Here is a 21,883-nt window from a genome sequence, read left to right as displayed (position 1 = left end):
TAGCTTTCAGTGCAATGGGATGTCCGATACAGAGGGAAACGTGTATTGCTAAGTAGCTTTACAATATCTGCCCAGGTTACACTGTTGCTAGCTTTCAATGCAATGGGATATCCGATGCAGAGGGAAACATGTGTATTGCAAAGTAGCTTTACCATATCTGACCAGGTTACACTGTTGCTAGCTTTCAATGCAATGGGATGCCTGATGCAGAGGGAAACGTGTATTTCTAAGTAGCTTTACCATATCTGACCAGGTTACACTGTTGCTAGCTTTCAATGCAATGGTATGTCCAATGGAGAGGGAAACATGTGTATTGCTAGGTAGCTTTATCATATCTGACCAGGTTACACTGTTGCTAGCTTTCAATGCAGTGGGATATCCGATGCAGAGGGAAACGTGTATTGCGAAGTAGCTTTACCATATCTGAGCAGGTTACACTGTTGCTAGCTTTCAATGCAATGGGATGTCTGATGCAGGGGGAAATGTGTATTGCTAAGTAGCTTTACCATATCTGACCAGGTTACACTGTTGCTAGCATCAATGCAATGGGATGTCTGATGCAGAGGGAAACATGTATTACTAAGTAGCTTTACCATATCTGACCAGGTTATACTGTTGCTAGCTTTCAATGCAATGGGATGTCCGATGCAGAGGGTAACGTGTATTGCTAAGTAGCTTTACAATATCTGCCCAGGTTACACTGTTGCTAGCTTTCAATTCAATGGTATGTCTGATGCAGAGGGAAACATGTCTATTGCTAAGTAGCTTTACCATATCTGACCAGGTTACACTGTTGCTAGCTTTCAATTCAATGGTATGTCCGATGCAGAGGGAAACATGTCTATTGCTAAGTAGCTTTACCATATCTGACCAGGTTACACTGTTGCTAGCTTTCAATGCAATAAGATGTCTGATGCAGAGGGAAACATGTGTATTGCTAAGTAGCTCAAACAAAGAGGTGATGGCTGGAAGGTTTAGAATGAATCATAACCACTGGCATGGCTCTGGGCAACCCTCCAGACCACCGTTCTTCGCCTGCCAAGCTATTACAGAAGGGGAAAGACCATATGCAAATCAGGCTTGGCCCCAACCCAAAAGGGGCAGACCAGCCTGAACTGCTAGGCCACATCCCTTCTGCACGAGACCACAAGCATCCCCAAACATGTTTCGCCCTTGTTGGGGCTCATCAGTGAGGAGTAGCTTGGGTCTCTAGGCCCAGCAGGCACGGGACCCACGTCTGGGCATACCCGTCCCACTCGGGGTGACAAAGCAAAAATAAAGAGGTGATGGCTGGAAGGTTTAGAATGAATTTTAACCACTGGCATGGCTCTGGGCAACCCTCCAGACCACCGCTCTTAACTTGCCAAGCTATTACAGAAGGGGAAAGACCATATGCAAATCAGGCTTGGCCCCACCCCAAAAGGGGCAGACCAGCCTGAACTGCTAGGCCACATCCCTTCTGCACGAGACCACAAGCATCCCCAAACATGTTTCGCCCTTGTTGGGGCTCATCAGTGAGGAGTAGCTTGGGTCTCTAGGGAAACATGTGTATTGCTAAGTAGCTTTACCATATCTGACCAGGTTACACTGCTGCCAGCTTTCAATGCAGTGGGATGTCTGAAGGAATACATTATGCCTCGGTCATATTGAATGCAGGGTTTGTTTATTGTCTATCTGGGTGCATATGTAAAGCACCTGCAGCTAAGGAAGGCATTGAAGTGCTAAGCCTGTGTGATAAGGGATCATTCACTGAGGTCATGCTACTTCTGTTTGCTATGTAGATTGTATTTGTGTGAAGCGTTGGAGAATTCATCGCCCAGGTGCATAGCTCACGTACTAAGCACTCACCTCCGACGTGGGGCCAGTCTGCACTTCACAAGTTCAAAATCCCACAGCACGAAAGACTAAGCCCTTTGTCCTACCGAGGTCGATGCATTGAGTAGAAATGCGCTGGTTAATAGCACCAGTTATCACAGTGCTTAGAAGCTGGAGTCAAGCAAGAAGTGCTATGCAAAAACGCATTCAAATTATTATGAATCAGATCACAGATGAACGCTCAGGGTATGAAGAAGTTCATACTTGTTAATGTGGTGAATGAATCAAGATTGCATGGGCTCCTAATCTGCAATTCAAATGTCAGAATTGTCCAAAAGCCAAGATATAATCCCAGAGCCAGTTAGAAGGCTAGCAAGCGTTATTGGAAGAAAGAATATCCACAGCCCCCACTAATAATAATAATAAGTGTTCTTACACAGAGATTCCTCCTGCTTTAAGCACCTTAGCTGGTGTCATTGGACCTCATTACGAGTCCTGTAAAACAGCCTGGATACCGCCAGACTCGTATTACCATTCCGCCTCCGTGACTCCCGGAAATACCAGGGCATTACGACCCTGGTGTCCCGGGAATTCCGGAGGTGGAATTCGGTAAATCCCCATTCCCATTGAGTTCCATAGGACTCAATGGGAATGGGGAAGTGGAAACACCGGCACCAGCTCGTGATGGTGCTGGTGTTTCCACGTCCGCCTGCAGGCAGGTGGTGTTAAACCCGCCAGGTCAGACCTGGCGGGAACATCACCTCCCGCCTGCAGGACTCGGGATCGGGCGGTCCGGAATTAAGAGTGGCGGCGGGTTTACCGCCACTGTTAATTCCGGACCGCCCAACCTGTAATGAGGCCCATTGTCTCATATTATGGCATTCAATGTGTCCACCTCGGAAATTTAAAAGGGTGAGTCGTCGGCCTGGCCGTAGGGTTCAAACTTGCAAAGTGCAGGCTGTCATGTAAACTGAGAGCAGTGTGAGTCACATTGCAAGGCTTCCTCCAAACCCGAATTCAGCTTTATTTGTTATAAACAAATGATTTTTTTATTTATAGAAATCACAGGGAAGCAATGCATTTTTGGCCCAAAAACGCTTACAGAATGTAGCATTGATAACAGAGAACATGGGTCCTTTACAATGGGGTGAGAGAATGTGGCTCACAGGCCAGATGTAGCAGGGGACGGTGAAAACATGAACCAGGGATGAGGACAGGTGAGAAGGACAAAGGAAAGGGATACTTTCCTCTTAAAAGGCCATTCCTACTTAATTTGCATAACTTCCAATCAAAAAGTACACAACTAATCTCTCAGCCCGAACCCTATGAAAATGCCCATTCAAGCTTCGGCTGGCATAGAAACCCACACACGGTTCAAATCTTTAGTGAGTCCACAACCCCTGTCTAAGCCGCTCAAGAAATACAGCCGTCTCACACTGGCAGTGCTCTGCCATCTCCTGCGGTCCTCCTGATGCGAATCCTTGAGACATGTTGGTCCTAATCACAAAGACAAGCTCTCATCCCAATTTTCTTCTCACCACTTGTTAAAGACTTCTTAAGGTCTGCATGTCCATCTGAAGTCATTTTCCTTTTGCAAACTCATAAAATATTTCCTGTTTATACACCCTGTCTGACCAACCTGAGAAAAGAGTCAGTGGTGTGCCCCAGTATTAAAAGCTGTTCGAAGGGCAGGGTGAGGACGGGTCTTTCCTGTGCCCGTGTCACATCATGCCTATCGGTTCCCTTTGTATCCTCTGCCTCGCCCAAATAACCTTTCTGTAAAACCTGGCAGTCAGATCCATCCATTTCTGCTATCACACAATGATTTGGGAGGATTCTTGCTTCAGTCTTAATGGTGTTGCTGGGTACCAGAGTGAGTCTGGTGTAAAAGATGGTGGCCAATGGCTCAAACTGAGCTAACCTGGCGGTTGCCATCACTGGTCATCAGGTCGTCCAATGAGAGGATTTGATCCAGCGTAATGAAAGCTGAGGCTGTCAGATCCACCAAGAACACGGCCTTGATCGAACGCTGACGGCGGAGACCTCTAATCCTGCCGGGGCCTGTTGAGCCAGCAGTTATCTGAATGCACATTCACCTCTGATGGTTGAAGGTCTTTAGTAGAGACCAGGCACTGCGAAAGCTGTGCTTTTGCGAAGCAGTGCGAGGACAAGCCAGACCCACGTGGCATGATCCAAAGAGGAAGGGTGCAGAGTAAGCGAGAGGGATTGCCATGCAGAGAGCATAAGATGGGATCAGAGGAGTGCGATCAACAAGCAATGGACTCAAATGAACCAAACCGAAGCAAACGAGAAAAGGAGGCGTTGCCTTCATGCTGCAGAGTCTTTCCTTGTCAACTAAAGTAAAAAGAGATCAACCTGCTCGGGGAGCCGGAGATACAACTACGTGTGCTTACGTTTACAACTGAGAATACTCCAACACATTCTTCCCAACTACTTCTGATACAGCGGGACCTTCTGATTGGAGTGATTTAAACTGCATCACTGGTGAGAGGGGAGGTGGTGGGCCAGGTCTAATGGACACCCTTGGGGATGAAGATAATTATGAAGTTTAGTTGAAGCTTAATTCAACCACTAAGGATTACCTATTGTTCTCACACAATCCTAAAACATAAACAATGCTATGTTTATGGGCTGGTGTGCTTCCTCTTCTAGGCAACACTGACTTTCTCATAGCTTCCTTGGCACGCCTACAGTAGGCATGGTTGGGTCATCAAGGCCTAGCTCTTAGGAGGGGTGCGTATTGGACAATGTACAGACTAACACCGGGATCACTTAGTAAAATGGGAGCCTCACATACGGTACCTTTTAGTTTTTAGCAAGAATGACAGAGCTACTCAGAGACCCCATATGCATGTAGCAAATGGAAATACTGCAGATAAACAATGGGGTGCACAATAGTGCAAGGCAGTGTCTGTGCACAGGAACCCCTTGCATATGCACTAACCAAGTTGGTTAGGATCTTCTGGGCGGTCGTCGCTGGTGGGTTACTTGATGATGACCCAAAAATGGACAAGCAGGGGGTTCAAGTTTGGTCTCTAATCTGCTGAGCCAGTGGGCTTCGGTTCCACATGCTACGCACATTTCTGATGTTGAGATGGTGATGGTCTCCCAGTTGAGTGTTGATGTGGTGCAATGCAGTCCTTTCCGTTAAAGAAAAGACTCTGCTGTTGTGACAGGTTCAGTGCTGCCCGGACCAGTGTTAATGATCACAATGCAGACACACACTGTGGAGTGCAGCCGCAACACAGTGGTGGTACTAGATGCAACAGACTGTTGTGGTGCTGGCCAGATGGGGCCACCGGTTTTGGTGTCCTGACTAGTTCATACCCTGGATAAGGCTTTGTAGCCACACGCCTCAGACTGTCAGTTACATGGTATATGGGTGGGTGTGCTCTCACCACTATATTGTAGGTTCTGGGCAGCGAGAAGGCAACAAAGGCTTCTGGAGAGCACAGATTTTGAAGCTTGTGTCAAGGCTGGCTCCACGAGACAAGGAATGACAGAGAAGTCTTCTAAAACCAAAAAAGTGATGGGTGGAAGGTTTTGAATTTATCTGAACCACTGGCACTGCTCTGGGCAACCTTCCACACCACTGTTTTTTAGCCCGTCTGTGCCATTGCAAAAGGGGTCCAGTCATATACAAATCAGTCAGGTACTGACACCAATGGGAGCAGCCCAGCCCGAACTGCTAGGCCAGGTCCCCTCTGCACGGAAACACAAGCAACCCCAGACGTGTTTCGGCCTTGTTGGGCCTCATCAGTGAGGTGCAGCGTGGTTCCCTATGGCACAGATCAATCATCTAACACTTTTAGATTGGTGAGCCTTTTCTGTCAAAGACGAGCAGATCTTTGAAGTCGGGGGAATCTCGTGAAGTTGCGCGCTACAGCAGATCTTCTCCCGACTTCAGGTCAGCATCTTCTTCAGATGTTCTGCAAAGCAAAAGAGCAGACCACCAGAAGTATTCAGAATTGGGATGGGGTAAGAATCCAAGCCTGCAATTACACATTGTATCCATTAAAGTATTACTGCAGCCGGCATTCTACGGGTGTCACCACATTCAACATTTGTTGGTTTCTTCCAATGCAAACTCAGTCTGTTGATTCAGATTTGAGGAGAGCTTCCCAGTTACACTCGCCATGTTTGGCCTTGGGCTGGAAGGCTCCAGGAAATCCTGCACCAGCAATGCCATAACCATATTTATGCAAGTCCTTATTTCTGCATTTCATAGGAATAAAAGGTGGCTATAGCCCCACACTGGATTTTACCAGGAGATGGTGGACAGGTCCGTCTCCTAAACATAGTCATGCCATCTCTCTAAAAATGGCAAATACATCCTCCAACCAATACATGTGGTACCCTGTCCCCATGGACCTTGAGAGAGGACAGGGGCATGCAAGAGAGTGAGGATTCCTGGGTTAGGCTAACCTGTATACACCAACACCAGGCTTCTTTTTGTATGTAACCTTCATGACTCTCTTAGACCAGCACACAATAGTAGAGACAGTGGTGCGGAATAGTACAGACTTCACGGGGCACCGCCAGGTAGCATACGCTAAAGGTCTCTTTACTGACTCGGTCAATAGTTGCGGATGCAATTGTGAGGGGATATTATTGACTTCCCTTATAACTCGCAAATCCAAATCTGCAGTAATGGTCTGCGCGGTTTCATTATTATCCTACTTTTAAATTTTGTTGGCAAAACTATGTATCATCATGTGGAATTATTTGTATGTTTATTTGTATGTTTATTTGTAATTTGCTTAGGGGTTGTTGAATAGCCAAACGTACAATAAAGAAAAAGGAATTATTGTCCTAATAGCCAGGTATAATGTTGTCTCCTGTACCCATTACAACTTACAAAATGTTTTCAACAAAAAACACCCACAAAGTAAATCTGGGGAAAGTTCACTAGAGATGGAAAACAAACTCTTAGGAGAATAAAAACTACAGTCTTGCAATCACTGAACATTTTAAATAAAATCAGAATCTGCATGAACCAAATTCAGTTTGCCACTTTATTTTGGGAAGATATTTGCAGCATTCCTAACTCCAATATCTTTAATCACATATAACACTGAGACAGAGGAAACAGCTCCCATTCATTTCTATTCAATACAAGGCTTGGATATCACCAGGCTTCACCGCCTAATAAATACAGATACATGATTTGGTGAATATCATGGCTTTTTTCTGGCAAGTAGTCATTTTTATAAAATGATTGTATTTTTAAAAGAAGAGGAAAAGATACTTCACCCAAACCCGAAAAATGTGGTAGACACAAACCTATAACAAATGGAAATGGCTACCAGGATCAGGATGTTGGCGAGCAGGGAATAGCCAAGGAAGAGGCATGGTGAAACAACAAAAGATTAATATGAGAAGTAGGCGAGTGGAAAATGGGTCGTTCTAGTGATCTGGGGCTAGGACAAGAGGGAAAGTATTCTGAATGTGGTTTATGGAAGTGGAAAAAACACTAAAGCTGACCAGATGTGAGAACATGACTTGTATTGCAATAGGTAGGAAATATGGCCAGGATACTGTGTGCAATGGAAGCAGGGTTTCAGCACTGCACGTAGCTTGCACATTGGATCCCGCTGATTTATCAGCCAGTGGTCCCTAGAGGAGTTGCCCCTGGTGGGTTGTGGTAAAGGCACGAACGTCTGTCCACCACAGATATTGCCTGGTTTATAATGGCAAAACCCAACCTTTATAGAAGCGTCTTGGTGATGGGCAGCACGGATCCCCCAAAAATAAATAAGATATAACATCCCGAGGCAGAAAGTAAAAGAAACAGGTTGAGCGTGATGTTAACGTCGCAGATGAAGAATCCTTTGACGACGATGGGCTAAGGTATGCCTGCAAAATAAAGGGAAATGGTAGCATGCAACAAAGTGCAATGTGTGGGGACATTTATGAAGGTTTGGGTTTGAGGATTTCGTCTTCTACTTTCGCTGTAAACATGTTTAAGCATCTGATGGCTTCACTGTACGATCTTCATACATACGCCATCATGCCTCATTCAAGCGTATCTGGCTTACAGTGTGATCTGGTTGACAGCACAATAGACTTTTCACGTGTGTTTTACTTCGAGCCACATTGACTTGCTATGCACCATATGATCTGTTGCAGGAATCCTAAATGTGTTGTGTTTTTTTTTAAAAACTTACCTGGCCTTCTTTCCTTGATGTTTCTCCATAGGCTTAACCCTGCTGATCCCATATATTCTGACCACCAGGAAAAAGTGGAAGGATTGCAAACTGAGAATCTTCATCGGAGGAAAGGTTCATCGCCTTGAAGACGACAAGCTCGCGTAAATATCCATCCATTGTTGCTACTGCTCAAAATGCAGGCCTCCAAAACCAGATCATAGAGGGATCCATCAGGTGCTGTGAAAGGCACCTCGGTGCAACCTCCCTTTGAAACACAACAGGCAATGTTTTAAAGGTTGGCTCAAATAATCAGGGTTAGGTCGATCGATCCTTCAGTCTGGCACATTAAGGTATTTTGGAGCCGTGAACGCTTAGGTTAATGATAAAAGTATGCCAGCTAACACTAGAAAGCACACACGTAAAAGGATTAGAGATAAGTGTGAGATCACGAGGCTGCTTAAACGCACTTATGCACTGTCCCAACTGCTTGACAAAGCCCCCCAATATAAATGAGACATTTTAGACCTGTGGTACTTGTCACATCTCTGCTCAGGTGCAAGATGTCCCTGTTTTTGTTGAAGATACTAATAATCAAAATAATAACCACTTGGTACTGGTGAGCGGCTTCCTCAGTATCCAGCTGTGGGCACCCGCGGCAGGGAGTGGACAACCTGCTTGCATGGGCTGCACCTTCATCATCTGCCCTGGATTTGGAACCACGTGTCCAAGACTTGGTCCCAACTATCCGTCCCTAGGCATTAGCAGAAGTTCTCATTGGCCCGAGGCGGTGACATCCATGTGGTGCTGTGCACTCTTTGCCAGGTAGCATGGCAACGTCAACCACATTACATCCATGAAGTATGATCTGCAGGCTCTGCCCGTTTGGTGTCAAGCATTTCTGTGGATGATCGGTGAACCCTCAAGCTTGCAAGTTCCTTTACACAGTGGCCTCCCGCTTGAGGAGACGGCTCAGCAAGTCCTAAACATCCAAGGACAGGTGGACCCTCTCAAGTATGCCCGCCAAGATCTGATCAGCTTCTCTAGTCTGTAAAATATCCGCTCCCCCTATTCACTTTGCCTCGAAGATTTCAATGTTGCATCTTTCTTGCCCGCCATCCTTTGCCATACAGTGTAGTAAAAGCCCCATAGCCTGGCACTTTAACACATTGCAATGCTGGTGGCTTATTATATATATATCTCTCTCCCCATGTTCACACTGACAATCTCAATACTGACAACTAAAGAAAACGAATAGGAGAGTGTGTTCTACGCAAGAGGAACGGAGCCAGAAGCCACACTGTCTGTTCCTTGTACGTGAACCCGATTCCCATGGCATATGAACAGGGAACGGTGCTGCGGGCACCCTGCCAGAGTCATGCGGTGCAACCTGTGAGATGCTTTCAGGAGTGTGGTAAAGCTCTTTATTGAACAATGACATTAATCGTTTGCAAATGTGTTCTACTGTTTTCAGGATGGCTTCACTTCTCAACAAATTCAGAATCAAGTTTGCTGAAATTCATATCGTTGGAGACATAAACAATAAACCAAGCAAAGAAAGGTAAGAATAGCGGAAGTTGTGTCCTGTGAATTGTGATAGATTTGAATTGTTTTCAGAATGCCACTATGCTTGTAATACAGGTCACACTCTTCTCAAAATATGCCGTTTCTGTGATTACCCAGTTCTGGGGGCAACCGATCCATTACACACGTGCCACACTCTGCCAGCAGTAACGCTATAATCCCACCATAATCCCACCATACAAGTAACTAGTACGAATCATTATTTAATTTTGTTGCACACAGACAGTTGGACAGTTAAAAGGACAGATAAAAGGTGCATAGAAACAGTTACAGTTTACAAATAGGCGGCACTTAAGTACCTCAGTTGCCCAAAATTTAAATTTTCCAGTGATCAGAGTGGCCAAAGTGCTGGGAGTGAATGGAGGATGGTTAAAAGATGGTTAAAGGTGTCCCAACGAATGTAACTTAGCCTTAATTGTATGTCTTGCTCTCGGCCGTTCCAAAAGTCTGATAATAAATGACCAAGCAGAGAGTGGTTGGGCCGAAAAGACACAGGAGGCAGAAACTCGGCTTTCACAAAAATGCTGTGGCAGACTTTCTCCCCAAACTACATAAACTGCGTAGAGGTGGCCAGTTCCCCATTCAGGGAGCAACCGGTTACCAAACCTAGACAAGCCCTTTCAAAGTGCCAGATACTCTTTGAGGGGTGATGGAATGCACAGGGATGTTTTGTGAGATGAAAGCGCCTTGAAACATTGAACACGGAGTGACGCAGGAAACTGTGGGGCATTTGAAGGTTTCCTCCCTGGTGCATTTCCCCTGTAGCTAAGGAAGAGTTCTGGGGTGCTTTACATCTCCCCGCTTCTGTCAATTTCACATTTAAGAATGTGTCTAGAAAGAAGGTTAGACAGGATCAAATCTCGAAACAAGGACATGAAAGCATCAGCCTTGGTTCCTGAGGCAGTCAGAAGCATCCCAAGCTGTGGACGCAGAGTGGGAATACAGCTTCCCATTAGGTGTGTGAAGGCAATGTAGTGCTCAGTGTGAGAGAGCGCCTACAACTCACACAAGCGTAGGCCACATATAATGGTCAAAGGGAAGCCAGTCATCCTATGGTGAGCAACCGGTCTGTCCGGCTTTGCAATCGGTGCCACAGGACCTCTTTAGATAGAGGGAACAACCAATGAGGAGTGCTTTCATGGACATCAATTGCAGAAATGTCATGTTTACATGGAAGCACCTGGCTACTTCTCCAAAAAGGCATGTATAAAAAGGCGCTATCATCACCGACGTATATTGTTGCATGCCTTAAAGAAAACTATATGAACACAGATGTGAAATTAAAATGGCATCATGTATGGAAGTCAGGTCCCTTTTTTATTTGTATTTAAAAAACGTAATCTGACTGCTTCATAAAGTAAACATTAGAACACGTGTTAACAGGAGTACAGAACAACATGCCACCGTGTGACTGTATGTATCAGCGGAGACAGATTAATATCCGAGTTTTTAGTAATTATCTGGAACATTGGTTTGCAACCTTTGGCTCTCTAGCTGTTTTGAACTACGTCTCCCATCAGCCCTGTCCGACATAGTCAACGGTTAGGGGGTCATAGGCCAAAGCATTTATACCCCTGACCTAAAACAAAAGGGAAAAGTCCAGATGAACACACGCTGGTGCATTTATTTTAAACAGTACTGCGAATCTGTGATCGTTTATTATCGACTTGCAATAGTATAAGTGGTCACATAGGTTTTGGTGCAGGGTGTTGGTGGACTCAAATTTAAACCAGAAAGCAAAGGGAATGAGGTGCAGGAGTCCTTCGGGCGTTTGCTTTGCTAGGCTGGCTTCTGAGAACATGTTAATCTGGGTGACCGACTCCCGAATACCTGACTTTCCTTTGAGTGGGGGTAGTGTTCATTGCATTGGTCTGGCAAGAACATGGAACAGCCACTTAAATATTCTCAGAACTCGCACTTGAAAATTCTCTATGGTGCAGAATCCCCAATGGAGAACATCTTAAACTGGGCGCGGTCACTTCGAGCTATTCGTGATTTCATATAGTTCACAACAGCTGCCCTGCCACCTGTCGCCCAACATCATTCATTTAACGGGAAGGATAGCTCACTTGTTGAGCGCTCGCATCAGACACGAGGGCCAGGATGCACTTCACACGTTCATATCCCAGCAGGGCCAGCTGCGCTTTTCATCCACCCGAGGTCTGTGAACGTAATACCATTACATGGGGTATTGAAAACCACTACTACAGCAGCGCTTAGAGTCATCCTGATGGCCTTTCTGACCGATTGAGCACGTTTCCTGATGCAAGTATTTCTCTGCTATCCCCCATTTAGTTGGAAGTTTTTCGAAGAGATGATCGAGCCCTTCCGCCTCCATGACAGCGCCACTGACCTGCCGACTGCGGAGAAGATAAGGAGAGAGAACCCATGGAAAATTACAGATGCAGAGCTGGAAGCATTCCAGGAAAAGGTGAGACTTTAGAACTTGGAAACACTCAACATATCTTTTCTAGTGTTTAACTAACATGACATGCTGTTGTGGTCGTATCAATGATCACACGCAGGCAGGAGATTGAGGGAGTGCTCATTTATTCAAGTGACACACATAACTATGGCTTCACCCCCAAGGTACCTCTCAGTATACAATGCAGTGATTATGTATGGTGGTAAATGGTCCTGCTGCTTTTGCTGTATTTAGGTGAGTCAGTGGGCCCTCATGCAGGAGGTTGCAGGGGAGAGTGTTGGGCAGCCTTCCTTCCCTTGGCTTGACATGCACCTAATGTAATTTGCGAGAAGCCCTGCTCGTAATCTCACAGGAACTCCTGCAAAACCTGGAACAGGACTTCCTGGAAGTCCTTTACTCTACATACCTCCTATTGTTGGACAACGTTTGTCTTACTCCATTTCCTGGTCTTCTTCTTTCTCTGTGTGGTCGACTGCTCTCTACATTCTCTTCTTGCAGTGTTGCATCTGTTTCACTGGTTTGCTCTTGTCTCACTGCACTCCTCTTGGGACTGGCTTCCACTTGGGATGGTGTCCCTATGTCTTCCTCCTCTTCACGTCCAGATTGTTCTCTCATGGTTGGGTTCGCTTTGGTCAAGCTCTCTTCTTGACTTCTCTGCTCTTGTGTTGCAGGGCTGAATGCTTCTGTCCTCTTTTCGTATAGCGCCACCCTCTCCAAGTTCCATCGCTTCCCGTCTTGGGTGCGTACATGGTTTGTTCCTCGCTGCACCACTTTCACTGGTCTGCTGAACTTGGACCCAGTCACAGGATCTCTATGTAACATTTTAATCTTTATCAAATCTCCTTCTCAGACTGTGCTTTGTTGTGGCTTTCTCCTTTCGTCACTATATCTCCTCATGTTTTCTTTGCTCTTCTTAACTCACCACACCAATTCTTCCATGTCCACCACGCCAGTTGTCAAAGTGAGCGAGAGCGGTGCTCCTCTACTTTTTAAAATTAGGTTTTATTGTTCCTATACTTTTATTTTAAAAGGAAACCGTTCCAGAATGATTTTGTTTTAAAATAAAAGCATAGGAAGCAGTTGAAACTTGCACTGCACTGAACAGTCCCTTAAACAGCAGGTGCATTTGTTTGTTGGATTGCATTGTGCGTGGAAGGGGGCCTGGCCGGCAGGGAACATAGTTCCACTACTTCTTTTTATACACTTCGACCACTGCCACCTCATCCTCTCTCCCATGGCAGGACCAGGGTGGAGGCTCCTCTGAGAAGATGGAACAGTGATATATTTGTAACCCCGTTGGGGGTAAAGCGATGAGCATCTATGCTTCCTTGACTGTGCTGAGCGGGTCGAGTCTCGCTGCTGTGGCTAACTGCAAGGCACCCTTAATTAACCTTTTGGTGCGTCCCACAACCCATTTGCTTGAGGGTAATATAAGGCTTCTTTGATTCACTTGCTATTGTTCTCCTTCATGAATTTTTGGATTTCTCTGGGTACGAGTTGAACTCTGTTGTCAGTGACCATTTCGCTGGGCAGCCCTTCTCTCTTAAAAAAAAAAAAAGTCCTTGAGGAACTGAATTACTGTGGCTGTGGTTATGTTAGGAACAAATTCAACTTCTACCCATTTGGATACATAGTCCACAACACTATGCCATACTTGTGTTCATGTTCCATGAGTTTTAGCGGGCCTATGAAGTCCATGCCCAATTTTTGCCACACTCCTTCTGGCACTTCTGTGGGATGTAGTGGCACTTGTCTTACTTTAAGTCGCTTGTCGCTATTCACGCACTCATGATACCTCTTCGTCATGGTCCTTATTTCCAAGTCCATTCCTGGTCACCAATATTCTTCCCTCACTCTCTTTTTTGTCATGCTGTTTCCAAGATGACCGGCGTTAGCCCTGCATATAATGGTTCTTCTCATTGCTATGGGTGGGATTACTTGGGTCGCCTCTCATGAGCATCCCCTCACTTTTGAAGATTTCATCTGACTCTTTAAAATAGGGATGCAACCCTTCCAGAATGGACCTTTCATCAGGCCACCCTTTTATAACCCATTCTGTGATTTTGGTTGTGGCGGCATCCTTGGCTGCTTCTTCTTTCCAGTGCCCTTCGCTCATTTTGAGGAATTCCCTACTCCTCAAGTCAGTGAGTGATGAGACGACACATTCATCCTGTAGAAAGCTGGTTTCCGTGTCTTTGCGCAATGGGAGTCTGGACATACAGTCAGCATGGGCATTTTTCCACCCCGCAATGTGTATGTGTTGTATTTCATACGTATATTTTTGCAGCTTAGCTGCGATGCGAGCAACGTGAGGTGTCACTGTACAGGTCCCTCCCGGGGGGTCAGTATGTGCACTAGGGGTTTGTGGTTGGTAACCAGCAAAAATGTTGTACCCGAGACGTATGTGCAAAAGTAATCCACAGCCCACGCGCATGCGAACATCTCCTTTTCTATGGTGGAGTAATTTTTCTCTGCTTGCGAAAGTGCCTTGGACGCAAAAGCCACAATATGGTCATATTCGCCTTTCTTTTGGGTGAGGGTTGCCCCTGTACCATACACGCTGGCATCCACGGTGATCATGGTTTTCCATTGAGGATTGAAGGGCTGTAGACAGGGTGCATGCCTTTTGCCCTCTTTGACTTCTTCAAATGACTTAGCTTGCTCTGCCTTCCACTGATAATCCGCACCTTTCTTGAGCAATTCTCTCATTGGGGCAGTGGTCTCTGATAAATTTGTCACAAATTTTGTGTAGTATTCGGATAGTCCCAAATATGATCTTAGCTCTTCTTTGCTGGTTGGGGGAGGCGCCTTCACAGTGGCTTGCAGTAAATCCTTGGGGCTAATGCCTGCCTTGGATATGGTGTATCGAAAGATATTCTACTTCGTCCTCCTGCAGTACACATTTGTTATAGCATAGCCACACTCCTGCTTCTTGTAGTTTTGCCAACACTTTGCAGAGAGCTGTATCATGTGTCTCCTTGTCCTCTGAGTAGATTAGTATGCCATCTTGAAAGTATAAGACATTTCTAATGTTTTTCAAAAGGGAGTCCATCATGCGCTGGAACACAGAGGCCACTGAGGACAACCCAAAAGGCATTCTGGTGAATTGATTGTTCCAAATGGGGTTATGAACGCAGTGAGGGGACTGGACTCCCTATGCAAGGTGATCTGGTGGTAGACGTCCCTCATATCTAGTTTAGAAAAGACCTTTGCCTCCTTCTTAAGCAAAATCAGTTAATTTATGCTCGGTAAGGGATAACTGTCCGCCATTACCTCCAGATTTAGGCTGCGTAAGTCAATGCAGACGCGCAAATCGCCAGTGTGGTGTTCTGTTTCTTAATGAGAACCATGGGGCTGAGCCATTCTGATGACTCCACAGTCTCTATGGTTCCTTCCGATAGCATCTTGTTGAGCTTTTCTTGTAGTGCAACTCTCGCCGTCGCTGGCACCGGTCTCACCCTGTGCTTGTCTGGTACTGCTCCGTTTTAATTTTATCTTGTGTAGATAGTTATTGATGCGGCCAGGCGTGTCTGAAAATAATTATGGGAATTCCCTTTTTAGTGATTGACGCACCATTTTTGTTTATGGACAGCACTTGCCCCTCCATGCTGGGGTCAAGCCTAATTTGCTTGCTCAAAAACATAGGCTGTTCTTTCACTCAATGGGCTCCTCAACCTGGGTCCCTCTAGATAACACAAGCATCGAGACTCCTAATTGCACTAGCTATCATGCCAATGCTAATGTACAAAGGGGTGTATGGGATACCCTTTGGGCATCAGCTTGCATCTGTAGCATGGGGTGCGGTGATGGATTTGGAGTGGGGATGGAAATATATCAAACTGACCCTCTACGAAGTGGCAGATGTTGCATCATCTGTGGCTATGCATCTCCATTTACATTTACATGCAGCTACCATTTGGTAAGCACAAGTTTATGTTTCTGATATTCTATTTTAGTATCCCCATGCACTTGTACTCCTGGCACTATATGGCAGTCCCAGTGACTCTGCATTCCTTTAACATAGACCTGTACTTCCAAAGTGGCATCACTGGAAGGAGAGCTATCCTCTTACGACCTGCTGGGTTATTAGAGAGGCGGGATGTACAATGATGCGCCCTCGTTAGCGTGTTGTTGGCAAAAGTGATAGTCTTTTCAGGGGACTAGGATTAGAAGGGCATGATGGCCGGCCGGCCGGCCGGCCACCCTCCCTATTTTATGGTATTGTTCCATAGGAGCTAATGCTGGCTGAGGCATGTTCGTTTCAGGGGGATTGTGGTTTCTATCCTGTTCAGTAGTTTGTCGCTGAGGCGGGCTGAAGAGAACTCGGAAAATTAACATCAAAATATTTACACAGACTTAATTATGGGTTATTGAGCTTAAGGCTTGGGAGGGAAGCCGGTCCAGGAGAAGGCAGCTAAGCCAGGAACGGGCATAGAAGTAAGCAGAAGGAAACTGTCCGAAAATGAGTAGAGGGGTTCATTAATGCTATTTGCTAATAGGACTAGAGAACCTGCAGACCAAAGTGCACAAACAATGCTTGAAATGTTTATGGCAAGCGGAAGGTTGGAAGAACCAAGACATCAAAGGGACATGTTTGATACAGGAACCATACAGACCTGTAGATGTCTAATTGTGACATAAGCTAAGTGGCTAGAATAAATCAGACTTAACTAATAAGGAGCCTTTGCAGTTATTTGAAACATTGCGTCTAAGGGGCTGTAGACCTTTTCCAGTGGGCCATAACTGATCATGCCACGTGCCCCAGCTAAGAGTGGCCTAGAGCACTGGGGTTTTTTACATTGTTTTTTGTTATTAACAGTCTAAAAAAAGAATTCACGTTTCTTCCCTGCACAGAGTTATCGTCAAGTCCGTCTAAATGAACTGCTGCAGGAACATTCAAGATCCGCTAACCTCGTGGTTTTGTAAGTAGCATGTCTCAGACTTCCAAAATAAGCTCAGATAAGAAATATGATCAGCATTTTTTTATAGCATGCATTTGAAATACAAGGTGCATTCACATAAACCACACGCAGAGCCACACTTCTATACAATAATTGTACTGGCAGGAAGGAGAATAGTGCACGTTGTGTTGCTACTGACTTTGTGCTAATACTGAACGGTACATTGGTATTAATGGACAAGTTTTCCATCTTTGAATACGGACAAGGACCCTTACACTAGAAGTGCCATGTGGATTAATAAAGAAACAGTCAACTTTATATGAGTTATGTTCTGTTTTGATAAAAGCATATGCGTGTCTGCGAAGACTCCGAAATGAAATTGCGCACACGCCTTAAGTGTTTATACTTGTTATTAGTCAACGAGTCCCCCACTTGAAAAAGCATACATATCATAATAAAAAAATTGTTGGCACTGAGGCCCGCGCAGGGTACCGATGGCATTTGGCCCCACCTCGTCCTTACAAGAAAACAAATTAATCTGTCCCCGATTGGCTTTTATTCATTTAATCCGATATCAAGAACAGTAGCCCGGGTTAGAGGGTGAGCAGAATACATTTAGGTATATTGATGGATGAAGCAAGGCCTTCCTGCATGAGGACACAAACAGTGGTGGGCAATGGGCGGCTTTAGAAGTTTAAAGGCAATGTAAGAATGCATCTAGAACCTCATTTCAGGCGTCATTGCAAGCCTCAGTGCAGCACACCAAGTTTGTGCAGCTGGCCCCGCAGCTAGCCAAGTACTCAACTGTTGTGGGTTTTAGGTGGAGGACCAAAGATTCGATTCAACACACCTTTATTACATATAAAATCTTTAGGTAAAACTCAATAAATCATTTCAAATTTGATACATAGAATGTTTCATCAATTCTTTAGCAGCTAATTAAAATCTGAAAGATCCTAAGATACGTACACAAAAAAAAATCAAGAATAGGACTTCAGTCAGAAATGTTTACAGCAAATAAACGAGATGATTTTGGCCATAAATACAGCCCACATTCATTTCAAGAGTATGGACAACCAATATTATTTCTTGCACACTCGAGGACAAAAAGCTGAAAATTCAAACAGAAGATCTCCTGCTTCCCCAAAAAGTGAGCACCAGATGATCTCTCTACACCCTGCTGGGAACAAGTACATTAATGCGCATTACACATTTAGATGTGCAGTACATTTTTGACAGCAATTCTGTTGCTGTCAGACCAGTTGTACCACACTGCCAAAGTCTTACTATGGTGGTGAAGTGGAGTATTGACCTCCAGAATATTGCTGAAGGCATCTCCTACACGTTACCTCAAATTATTACGATTTAATGAAGCTGAATTACAGGAGGTAAATCCTCCAAAATCCCTATGATAATGTTACTCTAAAAATGGGGAATAACACCACGGTTGCCCCACTCATAATCCCAAAGTAAATTTGTGAGACAGAGCGGCAGTAAGAATAAACGAGTTTGGTGATAATTTCTCAGAATTACTACATACCTCGTAATGGATCTTATGGTTAGTTTGAAATGAAATAAAAATGATGAGCAGCTTCAGGAATTAAGACGGAAACAGATCTGTAATGATGTTCACGTGGACTCACACATTGTTCAAACAGAATCTTAACCCGCTTGTGTTGATATGTACTTAATGTCATAATGTCTCTCTCTCTCTGTCGCTCTCTTGTAGGAGCCTGCCCGTGGCAAGGAAACATACGGTGTCGGACTACCTGTACATGGCTTGGCTAGAAATTCTTTCAAAGAACCTTCCCCCTGTTCTTTTGGTCAGAGGAAATCATAAAAGTGTGCTGACTTTCTACTCCTAACAAAAAAACCGGTTTTCCGCACGTGTATGTCAGTCAAATAGTTCTTAAGTGTTATCACTTGCATTGCTATAACGATGAAAATGAATACCACTTTATCATGTCCCTGTATAGAGTACAATTTAAATACTGAGCAGAAAGGCATGCTAGTGAGATTTGTGCTTGATAAACAAGATTCTGTATGGCAGTGGCATAGGCAAGTTTTGTTGCCGGAGCGATCCTCAATGGGCACCGGCCAATACCTATTCCCTACTTTGAGGGCAGCAATAGACCTACATCTGGATCTGAAAGGAACCCAGGGGCATCAGGCTCCTAAATCCCACCCTCATCTCCCCCCTCTTGTATGCTACAGATCTCATTAGATGCATCACGGTTAAAACTTCTGACAACTTTGCCAGGACTGAAAATCGGCAATTTGCACAGATCAATAAAATAACTGACAAATTAGTTTCCACAATATTTAATTATCAGTGCACAGCATAAGGGGACGATTGTTTAATCATCTGTGTAATTACTGCAAGTGATCTTAAAGTAGATTAAAAAGTATACTTTTAAAACTACTTAATTATGCAATTGTATGATCTGTTGTATTATTGTTCTTTTGTTTTACAGCATTTGTATACTTCTTTGTATTTGGCAAGAGAAATTCAGAAATAATTTTTGTGATTTCTCTGATCAAAGAGAATTTGGTTTGTCATTGTATAGGATACAAATAAATGCACTCTGGAGTGTTTCTTAAACCTCTGGTGCATTATAAACATAAAATAAATACATTTTAAAAATGCCTTGCTCTTGTACTGTGCAACCAACTAAAAGTGATTAACACATGTCTAGATTAATTGGAGTACATTTCAGTAAAATTATTGACACCGTTTGTGAAGTGGTGACTGTATGGATGACAGTGCGTGGTGGGCTCTTCATATTAAATAACAGGGCTAGTTGAATACCCAAACATTGGCAAAGACAGTTGTTGTGGCTGATGTACAAACCTTGTACAAGCATGGAAATCATTGCACGTAGTTACGCCATTCAACTATTGCAATCATACAACCAAAATGTACCACCACTGGTCCGGTATTGTTGCGAGATGCTCTGGTCCATACAGCTTACAGCAGGTCAGCTATCGAATACCAGGTAATGCATAGAAAGGGGCAGTACTGGCACCATTTTAAGGTTGTGTTGTCAAAATCCCAGTTCTTCACACCATTTCCAGGTATTGACATAAAAAAATAAAAGGTGCTTCTGCCATTACCATCAAATGCCCATGTATTCATGCCATTGTCAAGGGTCCACACAATTGGTATAACAGTGTCGATTCCACTATGCCACATTCTCTTAAACCCTGTTAGCAAATGAGTGCCAGATTGAATTAGCTTATCCAAATAGCAAAGATGTGCAACTACTTATCATCCAAAGTGTGTGTCTTTTCTTTCTTTTAGAGGGGTAACAGTATGGTTGGGCAGAGCTAGGGATCAGGTGTGAGCTGGGGCTGTGCCTTGTGCTGGCAAATGTATAAACTTGTTCATAGATCAGAGGTGATGTCAGTGAGTGTCGGGTGAGGTTTTGGTCTACTAGCATTTCCATAACTACCTCCGATCCACAACCAATAGACCACGTGGGAATAATCTTTCACAAGTTTTCACTACAACCTCAAACAGACTCAGTGGAACACAGTCCAACTTGCAACTCCACATCCTTAGGAGGACCATGCCCTACCTTGACATGAACCACAAACCTGAAGTTAGCAGAGCAGTCATTATCGCACACCTCAACTATGATGCTGCCAAGAGAATCCCATGCCACAATCTGGGACAAGAAACCGGCAGGTTTAGCTAGAACATTTCATTTTTTTAATGTCAAAAGAATACATTCATTTAAATGCAGGTGGTACTCACAACAGATGAAGTCATATAAATAAATCTGAGTTTGGTCTCACTAATGAAAATAAACCTTAGTATACATGAAAAACATGTATTTAAATAGACAATCATCCAACCATTTTCATAAGTGAAATGCTATCCTAGACAAGGAGTTCTTATATCTGAATCACTTTAATGGCAAACACAAAATTATCAAAGCATAGACCTGTTATATCATGAAACTTGCATAAAGTGCAAACAATTTATATTAATTCGTGGCAGTCATAAAATAAAGAATCAGAATATGAAACATCACATTTATTTATTTATTGGACGTTTGTACAGCGCCTATACACAGCTGTTTCCTGGCGCCACAAGACAAGATGGGGGAGGGTAAAGGGGGGTGGGGAGGGGACATGGGAATCAAAAAAGTGCAACAACAACGGTTAGTTTGGCCTTGTGAGAATCCTACTGTGCAAGTGCATGACAAGGTGGTGAGTGCAGGGGGGAGGCGAAAGAGGGAGAAGTGCAGGAGTGGGGTACCCCCAAGGGTTGTTGCAGGCAAATGCTGGGCAGGCCAAGGCAGCAAGTGCCAGGGTAAAGGAGGATGAGTGCGGTGGACAGAGAGGACCAAGTTGGGCTAGTCCGGGAAAGGAGGCACAAGGGCAATTGATGGCAAAGTATGCTGTATGACTCTGAAGGACTGGGCCCCAGTCACAGCGGCAGATAAGGGAAGATGTTTCTGGAATTTAAGAACATTCGGCTGAAGTCTGGGGGCTGGGAGGGTACTCCAGGGGGAGGAGCCAGCTGAGGAAAGGGATCTACCTCCCACTCTCTGCTTGGAGAAGTGTTTGACCTGCAGAGCGTTGGAACCAGAAGACCAAAGGACTCTGGCCAGGTGGTATTTAGGGAGGGAAAGCTGGATGTAAAGAGGTCACAGGCCCCAGACAGCCTTGTGGATGATGCAAAGGGTCTTGAATTTGATCCTTGCAGTCACTGGGAGCCAGTGGAATGGTTTTAGGGCTGGTGAGATGCAGTCCCTAGGCTTTAGGCCAAGGATACATCTTGCAGTCCTGTTCTGTATTAGCTGAAGGGAGGAAAGAGACCGGTTGAGGAAGAGGTTGTTGCAGTAGTCTACCCTAGAGAGAACCATGGCTCTGGAGATGTTGAGCTTCTGGGGCAAGGTGAGGAGAGGTAGAATGCCCCTGAGGAGAAGCAACAGAAAATTGGACTTATTGGCAAGGTCCATGATGTGGGGAGAGAAAGAGCG

At 44.8% G+C, this 21,883-nt stretch overlaps 1 protein-coding gene across 3 annotated transcripts in view; it reads left to right on the top strand.

Moving 5' to 3' along the window:
• SLC12A1 (solute carrier family 12 member 1) overlaps nucleotides 1-19,539 on the top strand; it is a 245,755-nt gene extending 226,216 nt beyond the window's left edge. For all 3 annotated transcript variants that reach the window (XM_069624794.1, XM_069624795.1, XM_069624796.1), the window contains exons 23-27: nucleotides 8,035-8,146; nucleotides 9,457-9,543; nucleotides 11,862-11,997; nucleotides 16,846-16,913; nucleotides 18,622-19,539. In XM_069624794.1, the coding sequence (XP_069480895.1) occupies nucleotides 8,035-8,146; nucleotides 9,457-9,543; nucleotides 11,862-11,997; nucleotides 16,846-16,913; nucleotides 18,622-18,757 (539 nt within the window). In that variant the 3' untranslated portion in view covers nucleotides 18,758-19,539. The remainder of the gene's footprint in view (nucleotides 1-8,034; nucleotides 8,147-9,456; nucleotides 9,544-11,861; nucleotides 11,998-16,845; nucleotides 16,914-18,621) is intronic.
• Nucleotides 19,540-21,883: the final 2,344 nt, after the last annotated feature.

This window comes from Ambystoma mexicanum, chromosome 11 (genome assembly GCF_040938575.1).
Source record: "Ambystoma mexicanum isolate Mex_15411 chromosome 11, UKY_AmexF1_1, whole genome shotgun sequence".
Taxonomy (NCBI): Eukaryota; Metazoa; Chordata; class Amphibia; order Caudata; family Ambystomatidae; genus Ambystoma; species Ambystoma mexicanum.
This window is presented reverse-complemented; position numbering and strand designations above follow the sequence as displayed.